The sequence below is a fragment of the Sphaeramia orbicularis genome, chromosome 13 (assembly GCF_902148855.1).
Source record: "Sphaeramia orbicularis chromosome 13, fSphaOr1.1, whole genome shotgun sequence".
Taxonomy (NCBI): domain Eukaryota; kingdom Metazoa; phylum Chordata; class Actinopteri; order Kurtiformes; family Apogonidae; genus Sphaeramia; species Sphaeramia orbicularis.
The window spans coordinates 21,539,976-21,564,170 of NC_043969.1; the positions used below are offsets into that span (position 1 = coordinate 21,539,976).

At 39.9% G+C, this 24,195-nt stretch overlaps 1 protein-coding gene across 6 annotated transcripts in view; it reads right to left on the reverse strand.

The window, feature by feature from the left end:
- arap1 (ArfGAP with RhoGAP domain, ankyrin repeat and PH domain 1) overlaps positions 1–24,195 on the reverse strand; it is a 75,785-nt gene that overhangs the window by 22,626 nt on the left and 28,964 nt on the right. For all 6 annotated transcript variants that reach the window (XR_003937117.1, XM_030152093.1, XM_030152092.1 and 3 more), the window contains 14 exons: positions 16,331–16,500; positions 14,334–14,422; positions 14,172–14,254; positions 13,128–13,280; positions 12,885–12,954; positions 12,618–12,738; positions 12,269–12,453; positions 11,260–11,366; positions 10,081–10,280; positions 9,329–9,414; positions 8,722–8,904; positions 1,809–1,983; positions 897–1,031; positions 583–718 (listed from right to left, as the gene is read on the reverse strand). Coding sequence is in view for 5 of the 6 variants with exons in the window: in XM_030152093.1 (XP_030007953.1) it covers positions 583–718; positions 897–1,031; positions 1,809–1,983; positions 8,722–8,904; positions 9,329–9,414; positions 10,081–10,280; positions 11,260–11,366; positions 12,269–12,453; positions 12,618–12,738; positions 12,885–12,954; positions 13,128–13,280; positions 14,172–14,254; positions 14,334–14,422; positions 16,331–16,500 (1,893 nt within the window). In the remaining variant the exon portion in view is untranslated. The remainder of the gene's footprint in view (positions 1–582; positions 719–896; positions 1,032–1,808; positions 1,984–8,721; positions 8,905–9,328; positions 9,415–10,080; positions 10,281–11,259; positions 11,367–12,268; positions 12,454–12,617; positions 12,739–12,884; positions 12,955–13,127; positions 13,281–14,171; positions 14,255–14,333; positions 14,423–16,330; positions 16,501–24,195) is intronic.

Sequence of the window (24,195 nt, forward strand, 5' to 3'; positions counted from 1 at the left end):
TGCTGAGAAAAAACAACTAAATGTTCGTTGTAAATTTTGCTTCCCCACCCTATATATATATATATATATATATATATATATATATATATATATATATATATATAAATAAAACATAGACATGTTCTTTCATTCTACCTCACAGCAAATTAATGTACCATATTCTACAGCTGCAGGCAGGGTTTGAATATCAAAAACTACATTTAAGATGTTTTAAGTCTTTATAATATTCCACAGAAACCCTTTATAAGTCTAGACATGCATTACTGAAGGACAGCCATTTCTGAATCATAGAAACTGCTCAAAAAGTTGAGCTTCAATATTTCCACTATTGTTACATTACAATCTGTTGATCTCTCATGTTTGTGAAGTCACAGTACCCTTAAGATTTAGATATAAAAATGTAGATACAGCAGCCAGGCTGATCACTTGGCAATGCTCACAGAAAGGTGTGGAAGCATCTAAAAATATAAGAATTAGGGTGCAACTATGCAATGAAACAAGGCTCTGTGTGTGTGTGTGTGTGTGTGTGTGTGTGTGTGTGTGTGTGTGTGTGTGTGCGTGTGTGTGTGTGTGTGTGTGTACCCATGTCTGTCAGATGCATCCACAGCCAAACAGACTATCTCTGAGGCCTTTAGAGCTCCATTTGGGTTTGAGTTCTTGTCACTTTCATAGTAGCTGAAGGTGCCATCATTCAGTGTGCACCAGCGACGACTGAACTCTGCATGGAAAAACAAACAGACATACATCACATTATGTATGAAATATTAGTAATCATACTAATGTGAATTGGCTCTGCCTTCCTGATTTTATGCACAAATAAACAGTATACATAATTCCCATCATTACTCCTTTTCATGTGTATGTGTGTGTTAGTGCCACATGGTGTCCCCCATTACCCTCTCGGGCCTTCCGCTCTGTGATAGCTCGAGCCATTGATGCTGTCTTATACAAGAAGCCATTATGAGACACACACAGTGGTGGAGAATATGGGTTCACATCCATGGCTAAGCCTACTTCCAACCGTGGCAGTTCTGCAGAATTAAAAATATTGTTAAAACCTGTCTGTTCAGGTTTTCTAACATCATTAAAATAGAAAGAAAGTTGTCAGGTGTAACAGAAGAGAAGTCAGACTTTAAAAATGACTGGTTTCAGAGCTTTTACACAGAATAGATAAAATCAAGATGAATTAATTCAGATTATTAGTAGTAGTATTTAGGGCTGTCAAAATTAACATGTTAACGCAAATTAATCCATCATCATAATTAATCTGATTGGAAATTTTAATGCAATTAACCCATCTGCAGTGCAGAATGAATGTGAACAACTCTGGCAACGCAGTTCGGGCACTTTGTCCAAGTAGAGTTACCGTCACACATGCGTAAATGGACAGCTGATCCAGTAGTGACAGGCAGCAGAACCAACCGATAAAGATGGAAGACGCTAAACAGCATGTTGGCCCTCTCGATGGGAAATTTGAGTAAAAAAAAAAAAGGATGGAACAGCTGTTTCAAGTTTTTTTTTTTTGCTGAAACTGCTGAAGGTGTTAAATAAACACGTTAAGTGCATATATACTCCCTTCTTTCTTGAGTCTGTTTGCTCACGCAAAATGATTAATGATTAATGATTAATATAGATTACAGATGAATGATATCTTATCCGGATTAAACTAAATTAATCCATACCAACCATGTGATTAATCTGATAAAAAATTTTAATAATTTGACAGTACTATTAGTATTATTATTAAGAAGAAGAGGAAAAAGATGAAGAAACAGAAGAGTTTATTCAATGCTGTGCAGTGACTGTACCTGTGTTGAGATTATTTTTGATTAACTCAGCCTGTAGAAGTTGTGAGTGTGCTTTGGCCAGGGAAAGAGGGGATGGGCAACTGGGCATACCAGTTGAACAATTGACATCTGCACCGCAGAAAATCAGGCTTAACGTCTCCAGCACATCACTGCTCTGCACATTTATACACAACGCCTAAAGAAAAGGAGAGAGCAACAGTAGAACATTTGAATTTTGCATAAATTTACTATTCTGGTTATCTTAGTTTAAATGTAGATATTTTGACAGATGAAGAGCAAAAACATTAAAGAAAATGTCTTTGCGACTTAGATCAGCATACACATTAACAATAACTGACACATTAAGAGATCAAAATCTGAACTAACCTAACAGAATAAAAATGGAGTGGGGGAAAGGGAGCTGAGGGAGTGGAAATGAAAGTGAGATACTGAAAGGAGACAGGAGCGAAAATAAAAATGAATTAAAGGAAAACGGAAAGAGTAAGAGAGTAACCTCAGGAGGAAGGCAATGACAGTGAGACAGAGTGAGATAAAGAAAAATATAATGCTACTGAATTACATTCTGGTGACTTTTGTACTATGTTCCTGCAGCTGCTGACTGGACCATAATCATGTCACATGATGCTCTGTCAGCTTTTCATATCTGAGGGAAAACTAAAATGAGACAATACAGGCAGGAAGGGTCGTTTCTGTTTTTCTCAGACCTCACTACCTGCAAACGTCAGAGGAAGATGTACTTGAGCCAGAACTTGCCAGTACCACTGTACTTATAGTGGAACCTAATGCAATGTTTCAATTACATTACGTACTTTGAACACTTTCTAAATCCATTGCTTGCACATTTAGAAAAATCAAACATGGGTAAATTTATGACAGTTTGCTACTTGCTCACATCCAATCATTAGCTGATTGCTGTTGTATTAGTGTCCCTACGGTAACTCATCCAGTGTTTCTTTTAAAGCAGAGTGGCAGTTTGAAGCCAAGTTACCAAAAACATCAAGTCACAATGGAGATGCACATCATTTTACATGGGAAGAAACACTAAATGTTTATGTAGACCATTGTTGACAAAGCAGATACATAATAATTTTCATGTGGCTGAAAACAGATGGATACAAACATCTGGACATTAAAACAGAAAATATTCCCACATTCTCTACATAAAACCACAATTTATATTCTCAGAAATGGATTAGTACCCATTTGGGAAATCATTTAGATGTAAGCCAGATGCTGACAAACAAATATAGATTTGTGTACCTGACAACAAAGTCAAGGATAGAATTCATATGTTGCCTATTTTCTCTGAATTTTAAAGTAGTAAAGTTACAAGTAGGAACATGAACACATAACTACAATAGTAACAGTAAAAAGCTTTATATAGTGGAGTTAAGAATGTTCTAGGTCAGAAATGATAAATTGTCGATTTATGCTTTTTACAGAAGGAAAAAATGTCATTCTTCATTATTTGACATGCAGTGGACTGCAACACAGAATGCAGAACCTGAGCTTGTATCACAGATTCTGTTTCATATTTACAAACGCTGTTCCCATTAAAGAATAAATGAACCACCGAATAATTGATGTGAGGGGCTAGATGAGACGTTCAAATACTATAAAGTAGTATTTAGAAAAAGAGGAAGAGAGGAGGAGGAAGAACAGGAAATATGGAAGAAGGATGCAGTGTTTTTACAGCTGAGGAACTCCACTTAGACTCATACAAACATACACACACAGCAGTCTGTCTTTGATTAAAACCAATAAGCTCTTTTGAATCTGATTGAGAAATTCCACAGCACTCTGTCACACATACAGACAGAACCCCTCCTCTACTTAATCACTACTGAGCCTCTACACACACATACTGACAAACAAGCCAATTTAGAAAGATTACAATTGCACAAGACACCCCCAACACACACCCAAAAGGCACACAGACAAACTGCATCTCTTTCATAAATACACATATAGACACCATCAAATAAAACAAATAAAAGTAGAGAGCATGTATGTGTACATGAACATCAGTCTGATCATATGGATCACATATAAGTATAGATGTAAAACATGAAACTTGGAACAAGAGTAAAGCCGCTAAAGTAATGAAGGGAGAAATCCAATACCATTAAAGTAGAAATATTAAAAAAAAAAAAAAAAAAAAAACCCTGAGGTAAGAAGGTTTAAAAAGGATTTGTTTCAAAGGCTTAATACATACAACCTAGAATAAAAATAGGAAAAGTACTTGAATCAATGTGTGTGCAGTATTGTCTTAAAAATGGATCCTTAAGAGGCCGTGAGTTTGACACACTACTGAATCCTAATGTGAATTTGATTGAGGCTTTTTATTCTTTTATCTTCTTTTCTGAGAGAGTTCTCTGACTTTTTCCCTTTACTCCGAAATGTCTCTTGCATAATTCTGCCTGGGCTGTCATTTAATTCCACTAGTCAAATCTGAAAAACCACTAAAATACCACAAGTCTAATGTCAGGCAGCTAATATTTTCTTAGCTAATACAAGCCTACATTTGTGCAATCTATACTGATATTTGAGGTGAATTAATGTGGTGTGGTAGATACTGAAAGAAACCAGAAATCTATTTCATGACAATAAATATGAAGGATACACGAAGAAAGAAGGATGATAGAGTTTGGCATATCAGCGTTCAAGCATGGGGCTTTTTATCAAGAGAACTGGACCAATCAGAACAAACAAGGAATAAGGAAATGGGTTGTTTGAGCGTTCGAAGACCTCACGCCCTCTAACATCTGCTGCCTGTGAAATGGGGAGTAATGTAATAACATAGACACACACAGAGAGGCAGAAGAGAAGGGAATTCAAGAATCTTACCCAATTTCCCCTGAGAGAGTGAGAGAGAAAGATTTTATCTGGGTGTGGCCAAAATCAGAGGCCTCCATCTGGCCTCTGCAGTTATATGGGACAGAATGACAGGAAAAGAAGGAGTAAAGACAAACACAAGAAAGAAAATACTTGGAGAAGAGGATGAAAGCGTTTCAGAAAGACATTAAGCAGAGATTTACTGCCATGGACTAAACACTCAGACTTCCTACTGTATGTGAGGCAACAGCACAAATAGACTGTTCTGTTTTGGTCCATTTTACCATATACTGGACGTCCAGCCAAATCCCCACCCACGTTTATGTGAACCAACTTCCATATATTAAATCCAGATGAGGAAAAAAAAAAGCAGTTATCCACATATGTTCCGTCATTACCTCACCATGGACAGTTTACACTGAGAAAGAGGTGGAGGTGAAACTCCAGACAGAATGGAAGGATAAGGAAAAGAAGAACAAATATGAGATGAAGGAAAAACTGAAAACAAAAAGCAAAGTGAAACAACAGAGACCATTTCATCTCCATGTACAAATGAATAGGATTTACGGCACAAAATCTGACAGCATATATGAGACAAAAGGGTAAGCAACAGTGGAGAAGGGATTGAAAGAAGGGATGAGGGAGATGGAGAGAAACTGAAGAGGTAACTTAGAGAGAGAGGAGGAAATTGTCCAAAACACTGAAACCAAGCTATTCTGCTATAGAAGTAATGCTACAAAACTATAAAAGCACAAAAACAAGCCCATAAAAAGTTTCTCGGCTATGTCAACATGTTATAATCACTGAAATACCATGCAGAAGGCCACAAGCTGACAACAAACACTGGGGGCAGTTCTTTGTGCTGGCGGGGGAAGTAGTGTTCTAGAGCAAAAAGATACGAGTTGAATCTACAGCAAACAAAAAAAGATAGCTGTAATATACTTCAGAATAAACTGAGTACTGCTGGGTGTGATAACTAAATACCTGGCACTTCAACACTTCTCTTAGTGCTGATAAGTCATAGCCACGCATTTTACTGACAGATCTGATCTAACTTGATCCACCCAGCTATATTTGGTATCTTCACTATCTGACAAACACAAAGAAAACCACTCATAAACAAAGCATTATGACTTGCCCATTAAGATGCTATAAAAGTAGATTAAAATATCAGTCACCCTGGATGAAGGCAGTGAAGCTGATTTGTGGTAGTCATTTTTATTCTGAACAAGCCAATAACAAGAGCATTACCCTTCAAACAGCAGACATTTCAGAAGACATTTCAACATATTTCCTAAAGAACTACATTGTCACTGTAGTTTAAAATGTAGTCGAAAGCGTCAAGAGTTGGCTATCTAACACTCAGGAAGAGAAGAGACTACAAGGCTAACAGAGCGGGAGTAAGACAATAATGTCCATTGACAGAGGTGATCCCTGTTGAATGCACAGAGAACACATGGACACACACACACACACACACACACACACACACACACGCAAGTAAACACAAGAAGAAAGAGCACAACACAGTCCAGATATGCAAAAAGGGCACTAGCATTCCTACACACACATTAATATGCATGTTAACATATCTCAGCCCACTCCACTGGACAATATACACACATACACAGAATATATCTATGTGCACACATTAATACAGAACTACAGCAAAGCAGTCTTTACAGTTGCCTCACATGATACATATAAATCTGATTTCCTCTGCACTGAGATCACGTACAGTTAAAGATCTAAAGTCCACCGACACACATTCCTCTATAATTGCTAAAATGTACTCATTAAAATACACAATCACACACGTATTCCTTACAGTGCGACATAAAGATGTGGCTACACAATATACTTTCATTACCCTGTCCAATAGCTCAGAAGTATATACCTCTTCACCTGTAAGTTTTCAGTTCCTTTCAATCACACCTCACTTTGAATGTCAGTCGAAACACAAGCTAAAAGTTATAAATGCCTGAAAGAACACAGTTTTATGACACTTTAGTCTGATAGTTTAGTAAACAAATGCCAAGCACTTACGAAGCAGAAAGAGTCTGGAGTTAGGAGATCAACTTTCTTTAACAGTGGCAGCCAAACAATGAGAAGGACAGGAGGAGCAGGAGAGGAGGAGACGAGAGGGAGAGGCGGAGTCACAGCACATTCCTAGCAGTGAGTAATGATGTCACATTCAGAAAAAAAATGGAAAAACAAAGAAGCAAGGAGGGATAGGGGTGGGGATAAAAAGCCAAGAGTAGGTCAACAAACCTGAAAGTAGCCCAACACAATCTTGTCCTCCAATCATGGACAAATTAAAGCTTCTCTCTCTCCTTTTCACATAAACACAATGACTTATCCCATGACTTTTTACAAAGTTAATGAAAACATTCTGCATAGCTCAGACAGTACACTAAGACACACCCAAGAGACAGTAACAAAACAGAGCTTAAGAACGTTTTAATTATCGATGATTGACATGCACATTGGTTATGGATTGGAAATTATTAAAGAGTTAAAAAGTTTAAAAGATGACCTTCCATTCTGAGAAAGAATGATGGGACATAGAGGAGTCACTAAGCCAAAAAAAAAAAAATTACCAAAATGAGCAGTAGCTAATGTCCATCTGTGTGTGTGGGAGTGTATGAGTAGCCATGAAAAAAGAGACTTCCTTTATCTCCTTTCTGCACATCCCAAACACAGTGACTCACACACACACACAAGCTGAAATGCTAGAGGAAAAAAAATAGATCTCAGTCAGGTGCTAAATGTGACTCACACGCATACCCAGTGCGTCTGTGACCAGTCCACATTGTTTGCAGTAAGTGGGTTAAGCAGCTAATGAGTGACCCAGCTGGGTCTGAGACACTAAGACATTCACCACACACAGTGGAGCACAGCAAGGGCACAGTATAAAACTCTTACGATGGCCAAGCTTTCCCAAAGGTCCTACTTCTAACTTTTATGTAACGTGTTGATGGTAATCTTTCTTGCACACTTAATACAGATCCTCACTTAAAGGTGGAGTAAGCAGCTCCAGAGAAGGACTGTTACTATTTAAACCTAACAGGTGAGCAAAGTTGAGCCCCACATTCACGGATATACACTGAAGTTGCATGTTGTTGCAAACATAAAACTAGTAAAACTGCATTTGACAGCATGCCTAGCATACATGCTGAAAAAAAATTCTGGAACAGTCTGTGCCTATGTTAACAGGTTTGTGCAACCACATAGAATGCATGAGAGGTGAGTTTGAAGAGCATGTCAAGTGTCACTGCAGCATTTTATGTAGAAAAAGAAGATATGACCATGGCAAAAATAGACAGTAAAAAGCTCTGTTAAATGTAAAATATTCCCCTTTGATGTGAAATTGACATGCCAGCAATATTTCACTGACAACTTTCACTTCAGTTTCATGGTCAAGACCACATCTGAATGTGTCAAAGACATGAAAAAATACTCCAGTGTGCATGCTCTCACCTTTGGCACAAAGCGTAATAACATAAAGCACCAACTGAATGGAAAACCATTGTGTGTAGCAGTCCAAGCTACGTACAAACAGCAGAGTGAATGCACCATGAACAGATATAAACTGAAGGGTTATGGATTTGAATCACATACTACACCTTTAAATGTTGTCTTTAAGAGCAGTATAAAGTTATTAATCCAGTGAAAGGATTAAGAAAATATGTACGGTATGGTATGCCATGTCTGTCAGGGTCTGTGTATAAAATGAGCAAATGTGCAGTGTACTGTGTGTATATTTAATATGGCTGCCTCCACTCACAACTAAGCCTGTAACCCCTGTGTGCACTGAGTCAAATCAACATCAGCAGCAATGGGTAAATAAATTAAGTCACTGTAATGGGCTGGGGGGATAATATAACCACAGTGTATTGCATAACTGGCCATCTCAGTTGCCAACTCTCCTGTGTACAAAAGCCTTTTTTTCCACAAGAGATTTTATCTGTAACATGGCCATTTCTAACATGGAAGTCATTTAATATGTTTTTCAAGCTGTAGCTTAATATCCGAAGTTGAGGGTAACATGGAAGAAAGCACAAATGAAGAGACTTACGTTGTCAAGCTCTTTCTGGTTTCCATACAGGGGGTGGTACTTCCTGTATTTGCCCTGGCGGTATTTGTTGGTGATGAAGCGCCGTCTCTCTTCGCTGCAGCTGGATGGTGTCAGAGCCTCACTTGGAGGAACGTTAGCTGCCCAGAAACTGTTGACCCTCTCATTGCCTAGCGACAGGAACACCTGCAACGTAGGTAGGATTAGAAGTATTTCAGTATTAGGAAACATAGGATCCATGTGCATAGTGGTTATAAGGATGTCAACATGGGTGACAATACACAGTGCAGTTAATTGGGCAAGCCTCTGGATTATTAGTACTCTTACTCTGCACTAATCCTGTGACAAGCTATTTATCATCATTCTCTTCATGTGTGTAAATCAACAAATGTTTTGTGTTGCTAACACTAGTCCAAGTTCCTTTGAGGGTAAAATTTGGTTACAACATATGACATATATTGTTTAATGTTTAATGGTTTCAGTCCTCTGATGCAAACTAAAGTGGTGAAAATTATTTATTTGGTTAAATATTTCAAATGTAGTGAAGATTTAAACTAATGTTTTTAGTTGGATTATTTAAAATAATTCTTTACAAGTGTTTTCTGTATACCTGTATGAGTTCCTCTGTCCAGACTTTCCTGTCCATCTTCAGACTACGAACCTTTGAAATGCTAGGACCCAGTCCTCTGTGCTGTCCTGAAAACCATGCACACACAGGCAATGTCAATTTACACACACACAATTTGATGTCAAATGAAACCCTGACATCTAACTCCACTGTGAAATTCAACAACAAGCTGGCCAAAACCACAGTGACAACTGATGTTTGCTTTACACCACTTTTTGTTCTTCGTAACACTAGAAGTGTGAAACTTCACTGGCCTCATAATTAAATTCAGGCTTGATTCACTTCAGCTATTTTTGAGTCTCCCAATCTACTGCACGTTTAATTTACCATATTACTGCACATGGCTACGGTTTCATTGATTAATACAACTCTTCATTTGTTAAGTCAACATCAGACAACTGCAGCATAGAATATAAAAGCTGAATTATTCCAACGTCAGTATTTGTGACATATTAGACAAAACATAACTCCATCTACTGTATATCAACACTACAGGTGTAAACATTCACAAGCCTGCTTGATTATGATGTCTGCAATGTGATACATCTATTAACTGAACAACTGTACAACTTTGTAGAACTGTCATCACCACATAAAAAGTGCTTTCAAGTCGTTAAGGTCACAGGCTAAATTTATTGCACTGCAGTACATTCATGAGAGGCTATGAGAGATAGAGATATACACACCACAAATACACACACACACACAATAGATATAATCTAAAACCCACAAACCTGCACATCGTTTGCAGACCACCACACACAAGTTGATGGCTGCCCATTCCGGCTTGGGAGCCCCACAGTCAGCACACAGGCTGTTACTGCGCTCCATCCAGATCTGATCTGCCACCTCACTGTTAGACAATGCCTCACCTATGGCATTGTGCATGGCATCCACCCACTGCTCTTTCAGTTGTTCTGACTCTGCCATGAAACTGCGGACAGAGACAAGTAGACGTCCAAGAGTTAATGCTGACATGTTGTTAACACCAAAGTGACAAAGATGAGAAAAGCAGTGTTAGTCCTTCCTATCTGTTTGTATATTCTTCTGCTCATAAGCACACTAAGAACTGACTGCCTGCTCTTGTTCTGCAAAATATACTCAAATCAGAGTCTGGAAACCACACGAACAGAACAAACACACACACATTCAAGCCCGTTCACACACAGACAGATTTGTTGCTTGACACATGGCTCAAATCTTCCTCTTCTCATCCAACTGGCAACATTTTGGTTCTCTCGCTTCTCTCCCAAAAATACACACACACACACACACTTCTCAAATGACTACAATGTCTCAGACTTTTCTATATATAAGCACACACTGTCATGAGCCCAAACACACACTCTTTGTCTGCTTTTTCTCTTCTTCAAGTAAAGTACTGGAGCAGCACTTAAAGAAAATGCCAAAACCAAAAAACACACACGTACATGGCCTTATATAAATAGACAAACTTTACACAAACTTGAAATTTTCCCATCCTGTCATGCTGAGCCCTTGCACTGCAGGCTGTGCACATTGAGCCAAAAGACCACACACACCACACCAATGCCGACATTTGTGCACACTCATCTCCCTCACTCTTCCTCACACTTGTACACACACATACAAAGGCCTTTTCAAAATTTTCAAAAGATGTCCAGCAGAGCAGGCTGAGGATATCTGCATGATGAGAGTTCTTCGTAAAACAACATGATCTAAATTCCCTTGAGTATCTCACTCTAAAGACCAACTCAGCTATGGCCTTAAAATAAAACACAACTTTGCTCTTAAAGCCCTCTGGGAAAATACTGACCCATCACTGAGATGACAAAAATCTTTCAACTCCTTTATTTTGCCCATATTAAATACTGACAAAAAGCAAACATTTAGGTCAAGAGTTTCCTTTTAGTGTCTGTGTGTAAAAACAATACCTGAATATGCGATAAGGTGTGGTAAGATCAAATGAACGACGATCTGTGACTTTTACATTTCCTACATTCATATCGATCGATGTGATACCCACTCCTATACGGTAGTCCTGGAGAAAAGGAAAAAAAAAACATTAATGAGATATCATAGATGTAGTTATGTGAGCAGTGCTATCCACTGTGCACCAGTTGAATTTAATTTATATTACATTTACATTTGTGCATTAATTACAATATCAACATTTCCTCGTTGTAAAGTCAGCTGCTCTACATGACAGGAAAAGCTAATTCAGCATGGCATATGGCAAGAATAAATATAAATGGTTCCTAATAATAGTAATAGTAATACCAATACCAATAGTTCCTAGTAATAGATAGATAATATAGTTAATAGCTTTGTTTTTGTTTCCCCCCCTACAAATGAAAGGCTTTCCTAAGTATTATGTTGAAAATAAATGAACAGGTCCTCGGCTGTTATAGAGTGAGTTGAACTGTGATTGTGTTTTTTCTACCCACTTGAAAACTTGAAACCTTAAAATTTAAGGAAAACCCCACCTGGTCTCTTTATTTATATTTATATATTCATTCATTCATTCCTTCTACTTAAGAGTACTTACTAGACTGTATACAAACATGTTAATATTCATCGATGCTGCCAATAAACCCTCTGTGAGTATAAACAGTTACTGACAATGATGCTGGATTTATATCGTTTATAAAAAGTAAAAAGGAACATCGAGTCATTGGTGGCTCTGTGCAAGTTTTTCTTTATAATGACCACTTGATTGTTCTTAATTAACAACAAAATACAAAAACTGTAAATGATGATATACAGTAGGTGATGAATATTGCTGAATAGGTAATTCTCAACTTGTTAATATAATTGCAGATATTCTCAGTCTACATTTTTTAAACAGAATTTAATGTGAAAAATAAACAAAAACATAACTATTTGAAATATGTTAACATTTCCACTTCTACATGCATGCACAGAGAACAGAGGCATCCTTACCTCCATGTTTTTGTAGAGGAAGACCTTATCTGAGGCAACAACAGTATAAAGTTTAGAGCGTAACCCTCTAAGTTCCAAATAACCCTGAAAGTCTGAGCTCAAAGGTGAATTAGGATTCATGGTACTGTGACGTGAGCGCCCTCCAGTGCAATCTTGCAGCACAGTCACCCAATCGTTCCTCTCGGCTGAAACCATTTGGAATACAACATAACAAAAATGACAATCACCAAGTAAAATATGCATGTATAAAAGTGCACTGTATTAATGTAAATCAAGGAGCATTTATATAATAGTATAGACACACACATGATAGTCAGAGTGTTTTAAAGAAGTATAAACATTGGCTGACCTTCACTCTCAGCCCTGAAGATAAAAGTTCGGTTACTTGTGACGACCTCAAACTTGAGTTCTCCCACACTGGACACATTAGTGATGAAGGCAGTCGAGATGATCCCCTTAGAATAAACTTCCTACAACATACATACACACAACCACTCTTTCACCCAGTTCAGTACCTGTGGTTAAAACGTGTGTGGGTGAGTCTGAATGCATCAGTTGATGTTCCAATAGTTGATGTGACAACTTTACTGTGTATTTCCTGTAGACTTAGTTTTACCTTGTCGTTGTCAAAATATCTTAGATAGTCAACATCTAGCTTCACCCATCGCCTCTGGTAATACAATGCCCTGTCAATGAGGACACACACAAACAAAAATACTGTGTACTCACATTCAAAACTCTGGAAACAGATTATATTTTTACTACAACAGCATACAGATGTTTTGCAGTTATCATACTACAGTGTATTTTGGCATAATGTATGTTTATTCACACAGTTAGAATGTGTTATCTTTCTTACCCCTGTGGTGGATTCTTATCCAGCCAGCCCATTTTAATGACAGCAGACAGCTGGGGGCTGTCATCTTTAGTGGCTGGAGACAGTCTTCCAATACTTGGCAGGCACAGACTGCCTTGCTGACTGCTGATGGGACTGTCTGACCAGAGAGTTGTACTTAAACACAAAAAAAAAGAACAACAGTAAATACTTGATAAATAAACTTATACACTAATACACATAAACTAACAACATAAAGTTGATAAATGTGCATTATTAATAGTTATAGGACACATTTCAAACAGTCACTTTACATTTACTAGTCTTCATCAGCCAGGAAACCAATGAGCATACTTTTGGTGTCACTACAGAAACCATAGCTCTTGCCTCAAGCTTTCAAGCAGGACAACAATAACTATTAGTGTTTGTTTTTAGTTGCAGTATTCATCTTGAAGAGGGGCCTGTGTTGACTTTCATGAGTAGCTGCTCACCAAATCTACAATCTGCAACTGTAAAGAGTTTGCTCTCACTCACATGTAAACATTTAGAAATAATTTACAGTCAAAATATACCGTGAGTGGGTAATTCAAAATAATAAATAATAATAATAATAAAACAACTCTGTATACTTGTGAGAAAATCAGCTCACTAACCACTCTGTATATCAGGTGAGGCTGTCTCAGTTCACCTTTTAATCCTCTCATGCTTTTATAATCACATCCTGTACTGGACATTTGTACAACATTGCCAAAGTACATAATACTTAGCTTACAGAAATGCAAAACACAAAGTAAATGCAAAAGCCTGTTTTAAATCAGCTTTCACAAAGATGCTAAAACAGTTCAACATACAATCAAGCCTGGGAATACAGCCACTGAGCAAACAAAGACATCTAATCACTGGTGAGTACTTAACAAACCCTGCCAAAAGCTGACTCCAAGGTCAGCCCTGCACTAAACAAAAAGGTCAAATCAGTCTACATAACTCTTGTTGGTTTGTACCTACTGAGGATCAATTGGATGTGTTTCTTGTGTGTTTGTGTTGTTTGCATGTTTTAGTGTGACTCACTCGTCGTCATCCAGCAGCTCATCATCACTGCACAAAGAGCTGTACTGAACCTTTACCTGAACAGGCACTTGCAGGGACATATCCTATTGGAGGAGACAACTGTCACTCATACTGTACCATAAGTGAAAAGGAAATGGTGTTGATCACTTTGCACAATCTTACCCTGTATGGTGTGTTCACAGGATGAACACAGGAGTAAAATAAATCTGGATCCTCGTAGTCATCAGAATTATGGTCAACTGATCCTAACCCTGAAAGAACAGATTAGATAAGACTCATATAGCACTGGATCAGACACATACATAGAGAATTTAACCTACATGAGGTGCAATGTTTCATGTTCTTTTTGAGCATAACATTTCTTTAGCTAAATGAAACAATAAGATAAAAATCAACCCTGTTGCCTTCTTTCAAAGGGTTACTGGAATTCATTTAGAGGAATGTAGATCATCACTTGCGGGAAAAACAAGTCAGGAAAACAAGAAGGAGGATATTGGGTATGATAAAAAACAAATGAGGGCACTGCTAATCAACTGTTCATCTACATGAGCCAAGAAAACCTGAGCATAGTTTTGTTTGGCATTTTCTAGATACTAGTGTTGTGAGCTTCTTCTTCAGGAACCAGTTACTCAGGTTTATTTGTATTACAAATATTCCTTTCAATCAAACAGAATAGGTTAATCAATGTTATGTTGAAACAGTCAAAGTGTACACATACACATACAAACAAGTCAGCTTCTCTACTACCTGTACAAGAGCAGTTTCTGTTAAGTACAAAAGCTCAAAGTTTTGCAAATAGATGAAATAATCCAGACTTTGTTTGCTCCTGGAGGATTCTGCTGGGTTCTGTAAATTGGCTTGAGAGTCTGGTTTCAACCAGCTCTACATGTAAAGTGTCATGAGATAACTTTTGTTATGATTTGGCGCTATATAAATAAACTTCGATTTATTGACTTGTCAGCGTCATAAAAACTGTAAGAAGAGATCACTGGGTTTTTCGCACTTATTGTCTTAACTCAGGCTCTGCTGACTAACATATTAAAACCAAAGATCAAAATGGGCTAGTCTTAAATCAGCTGCATGTGAAACAAATGGTCTGTCATGAACTTCTGACTTGTTTGCCAGGGCAGTGCTGAAAGAAATACTTCTTTAATCTATGAACAAACTGTCACTTTAAACTTTAGCCAAGATAGAGTAAATCCATTTGCTCCAGGCAAATAAGAGGTGACTCTAAGTAACACTGAAAACACTGTAGCAAAAGCCTGTTCTTCCAGTCAACATAATATGTGAAGACAGGAGGAGACTGTCTTACTGACTGACAAAACTTAACCATGATTGATTATAAGGCTGTAAACGTATTGAATTATCGGATAATTTTGTTTTTGTTTTACCAAGGTTAATAATATATAACTTCTACACAGGAATATGTCATTATTTTGTCTCATGTAGGAAGAGAAGCACCACTGATAGTCTTCAGTTGTGCTCGACACAGATAACATCCACCATAAGGTTGCCCCATGGGAAAATGTTCAGAGAAAATGTTTGTCTTGATAGAATCAAGATGTGTGTTGGGTAGAAACTTAAGAGTATACAATGCTAAATCCTCTGAGTCTTGATGCAGTCTATGTAATCTGTTTCTCTTACTTTGTCTCATTCAGTATGTGTAGCTTTTCATGTTGTTACTTTCATGTTGATTGTGTCTTAAGTGCATTTAACTTTCGGTATTTTGTTACAGTCATTACTCATTATCCCTGTTTTATGTTCATTTTTCATGTGAAGTATTTGGAGCATGTCATTTCTTTTGTAACGCATTTCTGCAATGAAAGTTGTGACAAAAATAAAATGCTCTATTGCTATCACTCCCTGGAGATGATACTCCTTTCTGTCAGATACAGAGGTTGGTAATTTCTGATGATGGCGTCAAGTAAATTGTAACAAAAAAAAACAGAGGTGTACCAGATGTCAGACAACTTGAATTCCATGGCTAGAGTACAACTTAAAAAACATTTTATTTGAATAATGACATGATTTCTCTTCCATTCACTGTTGCATTAATTCCCCTACTCCATATAGAGTACTTTATTTAATATAATTAATTCAAACGTAAATTAAAAGGAAATGTAAATACTAAATTAGAGCTGTATGGCTATTATACTTACTAGTTTCTCGGGGGGGTGGGGGGACCCTCCTGGCTGGAAGAGCCGGCTGGGTGTTAGACTGAGAGGGCTGTTGTATATTCTCTTGTGGTTGAGATGTCCTGATACGAATTGGGACCTGTGGAGTTTGGTCCTTCTGCATCTCATCAGTGGGTGTCTTGGTTGAAGGTGGGCTGTGGGACAAAGATGTACAGGTCAGATCAGGAGGGGATTCTGGATCAGGAGAAAAGTCCTCAGGCTGCATGTTCAAATGAGGCCTGGTGAAAATTCCACAGAGACGACTAATTCTATACATCCTCCCCCCTTTTTATCCCCCCTTCATCCCTTCATGCCCTCTCTACTTTCTTTGCTTCAGTTCACATCCCTGCCTGCTCTACAGCTACTCGCCTTTCTTTGGTGGTTTGAGAATTGGATGTGGGAGTGTGGCGAACTGTTTGTAACGCTGCTCTCCTCCTGACTGACTCTCCCTATGCCTGGTTTCACCAACAAGTCTGAACCTGTCTCAAACTGCAAGATACAGTCTCCAAGTAAATACAGCATACCTCTGAATCCCCTCTGCATGCAGATAAACAAGAGTTATGTGCCTGATGTTCACACAGTGACACATTCATTTCATACCCATCTATTGACCGATCTGCATTCCCTTCTTCCGAGTAGACACTTAACCCAGCATTTCAAGGGCAGATAAAATATAATAAGATAATATAAATTCCTCTAGTGTCCTTCACAGCACAGCACCTTATATCTTTTACAACATACTGCACAAGACATGTCAAAATATGATGACCAAGTCACCTTTAATTCCCTCCAAACCTCTTCTTTTTCTGCCCCAAAAGACCAAAACAGACACAGTGCTAATGCTAAGTTATCGAAAATGTATCCAGAACTTTAGTGTCTCTATTAAGAGCTCATGACAGGTGAGGGTTGGGGGCATCTATATTTTCAATATTATGCTCCTTTGCTTTGAAGGAAAACATACTGTTCACAGCAACATATTTTGTCATTTCAATGGCACTTTCCAATTCTCCACATGAATCTAAGCATAAAACCTGCATCTCTATTTAATATATTTGGGCATTTTTACAATCCTAACACTATTTCACCTTTATACACTAAAAATGTAATAACTTAGTATATAGAGATACAAAAATAATACAGAAAGTGCATTACAAAGACTATATACTGCACTGATTATGTTGGTTAATCTCTCTCTTGTTAAAAAGAACAAAGACAAATTAAAGCCGCAAGCGGCATCTAAAGGCCCTCGCCACGGGCACGTCCAGTAGAAGTATGTCCATCGTTCAGCAGGTGGCACTCTAGCACCAAATTTCAATGTCTTCTGATGAATGGGTGTAGGCCTGGGAGATTGACAACTGATTCAAATTTGAGGCAGATCTTTGTTTTTATGTCCAAACTAAACACATTTTTGTATAAGTAAATCTGTAAGGGGCACTATGCAGCTAAAATTAAATTTCTTTCTTTGAATGGGTGTAGGCCTGCGAGATGTACCACTGAGTCAAATTTGAGCCAAATCGGTGTTCGTATGTCTGAATTAATGCAATTTTCGTGAAGGTAAATTTGTAGGGGGCGCTATTGAGTGAAATGTCATTTTCTTTTGATGAATGGGTGTAGGCCTGGGAGATTGACAACTGATTCAAATTTGAGTCAAATTGGTGTTCGTATGTCCAAACTGAAGCAATTATCGTAAAGGTAAAGTTGTAGGGGGCGCTATAGCACCAAATGTAAAATTTTTCTGATAAATGGGTGTAGGTCTGGGCGATAGACGTCTGAGTCAAATTTGAGCCAAATCGGTGTTCGTATGTCCGAACTGAAGCAATTTTAATTAAAAAAATTTAAAAATTTTGTAGGGGGCGCTGCAAAATTTCAGTTTCTTTTGACAAATAGGTGTAGGCCGGGGAGACAGATGTCTGAGTCAAATTTGAGCCAAATCGGCGTTTGTATGTCCGAACTGATGTCATTTTTGTAAATGTACATTTGTAGGGGGCGCTATAGGGCGAAATTTCAATTTCTTTTAATAAATGGGTGTAGGCCTGGGAGATAGACATCTGATTGAAATTTAAGCCAAATCGGTGTTTGTATGTCTGAGCTGAAGCAATTTTTGCGATGGTAAATTTTCGAAAAAACTTCACAAAGTTTGCAACCTCGTCGCACAAAAACGGTGACACCAATTCAAAAAATTTGGCTAAATTTTGATGCCCCACTTCTCTAGATACTGTACACCAATTTTGAGCTCATTCGGCCAAATGCCCAAGGAGGAGAGAGTTAAAATACGATGTCAGCGAAAACGCTGACTCAGCATTTTGGAAATTTCAATCCAATATGGCCGACTAAGGGTTGGTTTTGGGGTGTAGCCATAATAATATTTTTTGTTTGTCTCCTCATGATGAATCTGTGTACCGATTTTCATGGCTCTACGACAAACTTTATGTTGGACGCGCTCCCATTGGCGTAATGCATTTCCACTTTTCAAGGGGGCGCTGCTGAAACATTTCTTTACCGACATCTACGAAACCTATATGTAAATTCAATTTCTCGCACTTCTGAATTTTGGGCAAAATTTGGCGAGTTTTCATAAATGTTCAGGGGGTCAAATTTGAGCTCAAAGAGCAGGAGAAGAAAAATAAATAAAATTAAAGCTGCAAGCAGCATTGGGTGGGACCTCGCACTGGGCGATCCGCCTCCCATACGTTCCACCTCCCATGCGTTCTGCCTCCCATACGTTCTGCCTCCTTTGCGTTCTGCCTCCCCTACGTTCCGTCTTCTATACATTCCGCCTCCTGTGAATTCCGCCTCTTGTGCATTCCACCCCCCATGCGTTCTGCTTCCCATGCGTTCCGCAAAGGATAGGAATCTGCTTTGGTGATGCTGTTAACTTTTCTATAATCTGTACAAAACCGTGGTGTGTATATATATATATATATATATATATATATATATATATATATATATATATATATATATATAGAGAGAGAGAGAGAGAGAGAGAGAGAGAGAGAGAGAGAGAGAGAGAGAGTTATGGTCTGGCTCGGGGATCACAACAAAAATATCAAACGGAGGACGGAGGACCAATGCTAAACGTGATTTATTTTACAAAGTAATGAATAAGTGCCAACTAAACTATAACCAGAACACAAAATACAATAAAACAAAAGGTGGCTCGGGCTGAGCATCCAGCTGGTGGCAGAGAGAGAGAGCGAGAGAGAGCGCGGTCTGGACAGCCATCCTTTATAGACTGGGAACCACGGCCACAGGTGTTTCCGATTCCCAGGCTCCGCCTCACGCACACTGACGCAATGCAGCTACTGCAAGGAAAGGTAGCACATCCACAGAGATACAGACAGGCAGCACAGAGGCTCTAGGGCCATCACACCCCCCCCACATCAAAACAGGGTCCGACTAGGAACCCTGTGGATCAACCAGCCACAGTAAATTACCAAGAATGAAAACTGTCGAGATTACATTACCCACTACCCACTATTTAACAAATGTGAGGAAAAACACCATCATCTCTTATTTTTCTACATCACCTGCATGACTCTCATCCCTCCCAGCAACTGGTACCTGGAAGCAAATTAAGAGAGAGAAAAGAGGACAGCAGTGGAGAAAAAAATTCAAACAGGAGCACGAGACAGGGCGTCAGCCACCAGGTTGTCCTTCCCTTTAATATGCCTTATATCCGAGTAAGCCTCTGATTTGCACACCGCAATGAGTTTAAGAATGTGAGAGGGTTATGATCTGTGTAGATCACCACTGGTCCTGAACCAACATACACTTCAAAGTGCTGTAATGCCCATATGAGAGCCAGGGTCTCTTTTTCCACCACAGAATAGTTCAACTGATGTTTATTAAACTTCCTGGAAAAGAAACACACAGGTCTGTCGACAGCAACATCATCTTCTTGTAAGAGTACTGCCCCAGCACCAACAAAACTGGCATCAACCTGCAACTTAAATGGTTTATCAAAATGAGGTGCAGCCAGAACAGAGGAGTCGCACAAAATCGCCTTGACATTCTCAAATGCCTACTGACACAAAGGAGACCAGATGAACTTTGCTTTTGCCTTCAGCAAGTCAGTCAATGGCGCAACGGTGGAAGAATTGCGACAAAAACACCTGTAATAACCAACCAAACCCAAAAATCTCATCAACTCCTTTTTTGTCAGCGGTGGAGGATAGTCAGAAACAGCCTGCACCTTCGCCAGCAGAGGGCGCACCTGGCCCCGCCCAACCTGTTTACCAAGGTAAGTCACTGTGGCCTGAGCAAACTCACACTTTGCCAGGTTCACAGTAAGATGCGCCTCAGCCAAGCGGACAAACAGTGCCTTGATGCGTTCAATGTGGACAGACCATGAATCTGAAAAAACAACGTCATCCAAATACACCGCACAACCTTCCAGATCACCAACCACTTTATTCATTAAACGCTGGAAGGTGGCAGGTGCATTCCTCAAACCGAACGGCATTACTCTGTAGGAATACAACCCAGACGGAGTGACAAAAGCAGAGATCTCACGCGCTCTCTGGGACAGTGGGACCTGCCAGTATCCTTTCAGGAGATCGAACTTACTAATAAACATGGCAGAACCCACCTGATCCACACAGTCATCCATATGGGGCAAAGGATAGGAATCTGCTTTGGCGATGCTGTTAACTTTTCTATAATCTGTACAAAACCGTGGTGTACTATCTGTCTTTGGGACAAGCACACACGGTGATGCCCAAGCGGAGGACGATGGTTCTGCAATATCATTCACCAACATATAATCAATCTCAGCATCCATCACCACACGCTTCTCTGCATTAACCCTGTAAAAGCGTTGTTTAATTGGCTTGGCTTCACCCAACTCAATGTCATGTTCTAACACATGTGTACAGGTCGGCGTGTCACCAAACAGACTGGGGAGTTTATGAATGAGGTCAACCAACTCTGTGTGCTGCACCGCAGACAGATGCCCAAAACACAATCTAAGTTCGACAGCATCTGGGAATTCTTTAGCCGACCAGTCAACACAGCAGAGTCAGGCTGAGGTAAACCATCTTCACACAGTGTGTCATCAGAACCTGTCAGCGTGTTACCAACACAAACAGCGTGCGCACCCACAGCTGGCGCATCATCACCTAACTCATCCTGTGTCGGACTCTCCCGAGCATGGTACGGTTTTAATAAGTTAACATGACAAAGTTGAGTTTTCCTTCGTCGATCAGGTGTGGAAATTAAATAGTTTTGTTCTGACAGCTGCTTAACCACTATATACGGACCCATGAACCTGGCCTGAAACGGTGATGTCACTAAAGGTAACAGTGTCAAAACCTGATCACCTGCAGAAAAACTGTGACGCTCAGCTCGCTGGTCATAAATGCGCTTCATTTTCTTTTGAGCTGAGGCCAATTTTTCTTTTGCCAGTTGAGTTGCAGCATAAAGACGATGTCTGAAACCATTAACATAATCTATGATATTCTGAGGAGGTTCTGCCTCCTCCCAACCACTCTTTAGAGCAGTCAGTGGACCCCTCACTGTGTGGCCAAAAACCAACTCATTAGGACTGAACCCTGTACTCTCCTGCGTAACCTCCCTCGCTGCCAGCAATAACCATGGCAAACCTTCCTCCCAGTCAGCATTCATCTGCACACAATAAGCCCGCAACAAAGATTTTAATGTTTGATGAAACCGCTCCAGCGCTCCTTGGCTCTGTGCGTGATATGCAGAGGACTTGTTGTGCGTAACATGTAGCTGTTTTAAGACTTGTGCAAATAAATGTGAGGAAAAGTTAGAACCTTGGTCACTTTGAATAACCTTAGGTGTGCCGAAGATGGAAATAAATTGGCTAAGCGCACGTACCACTGCCTTGGCTGACAGCGTGCGCAACGGATATGCAGCAGGGTACCTAGTACTCTGACACATGACGGTCAACAAATACACTGAGCCAGATTTAGAGGGGGGAAGAGGACCAACACAATCGATTATCAAATGATCAAATGGTTCACTTACAGCAGGAATCGGACACAATGGAGCCACTTTAATAACTTGGTTTGGTTTTCCTGTCACTTGACAGGTGTGACATGTTTTTATGTATGCTGAGACACTTTTCTTAACCCGTGGCCAAAAGAAATGCCGCAGAATCCTGTCATATGTTTTAGCAACACCCATGTGACCAGACTCATCATGAGCAACACGGAGAACCACATCACGAAATTTTGTAGGTATCACAACCTGATACACGGGCTCCCCCACGAAACCCTCTCCTTGTGGCACCCATTTCTTCAACAACACATCTTTCTCACTGAAATATCCCTGTCCCAAATCTTTCACCTCACCCACAGGACGCACAGACTGGAACAGATCTGCCAATGTGGAGTCGGACTTTTGTTCTTTCACCAACTCACTGTGGGACACAGAAAATGGACAGTTAGACAAATGTGAAATCAACGAATCAGCAATAAAGACTTTCTGTTCTGCCTGATCTGCGCCACCGGCGTCCGGACCAGCTCTCGTCATCGCCCGTGTCACAGCACATGCCTTAAACACATCAGGGAAACGTCTTTCATTTTCATCCGGCCCACGAGTGCCAAGTGGTATCAGGGCAACCAGCGGGCGGGCTGGCTGATCAGGCCAGACCCGGCCTCCAGCAACATCATTCCCAAAAATAACCTGGATACCTTCTACAGGCAGAGCAGGACGCACACCCATTTTCACAACCCCACTGAACAAATTTGAATGCAGGACCAGTTTGTGTAATGGCACAGGGAAAACTGACATTCTCATACCCCTTATGGGAACAAAAGAACCCGTATCCGTCTCATCGGAACAGACCCCAAAATGAATGAATCAAATGCCGCCGTATCCCGCAACATTATTACCGTGACTTTATCCTGGCTGCCCACCAGCGACACATAACCCTTTGAGATAAATGGCAGAAACGATTTTAAATGTGGATTTAACAGGATGGACGATGGAACGTCCCCACTCTACTTCACAGCATCAGAAACTGGCGCAGTCATGGCAGCTGGCTTCACAGGCCCCCCACCAGACTTAGTGCGTGCTTTACGCACGGGGCAGTCTTTTTTCCAGTGTCCTTTTTTGTGACAGAAATGACAAAAATCATCATACTCACGGAGTCGATCACCTTTCTGAGCGGGTACAAACCCAGCTCCAGGCCTGTCCCAGGGGGACATGCCCCCAACCAGACCATCAGCGCAGGCAGGGAAATCCCCTCTGCCTCTCTTGTGGGTCAACAAATAATCATCAGCAAGCGCGGCTGCTTCCGCCGCCGTGTGTACTTTCTTTTCACTGATGTACATTGCCAATTTTTCCGGGACTGAGTTTTTAAACTGCTCAAGTATGATTAAATCACACAACCCTTCAAAGTCTGTTACCCCTGCAGCTGCACACCAGTGGTGAAAATGCGTCCCCAACTCACGCGCAAACTCCAGATAAGATTTATCTCCTTTTTTCCAGCTCCGGAACCGCTGTCTATATGCCTCAGGAATGAGTTCATAACTTTTCAACACTGCCGCTTTAACCTTTAAGTAGCTACCACTGTCAGGTGCAGTAAGTGAGGAAAAAGCTTCCTGTGCACGCCCTGTCAGCACACACTGCAACAACACTACCTTGTCTGCGTCAGTCCACGCTCTTGTGTCGGCTACACGCTCAAACAGGACAAAAAATGTGTCTACATCTCTTTCATTGATCTTCGGGACTAATCTTAGATTACTTAAAACATCACCAGAGTCACCAGTCCGACCACCAGGCAATCCGCCCTCACTAATGAGAGTCAGTCTCTGGGTCTCCAAATCCAGTTTAGCCAACTCAGTCTGCTGCCTTAATTTTTTACAGTGCCACAGTTTTTT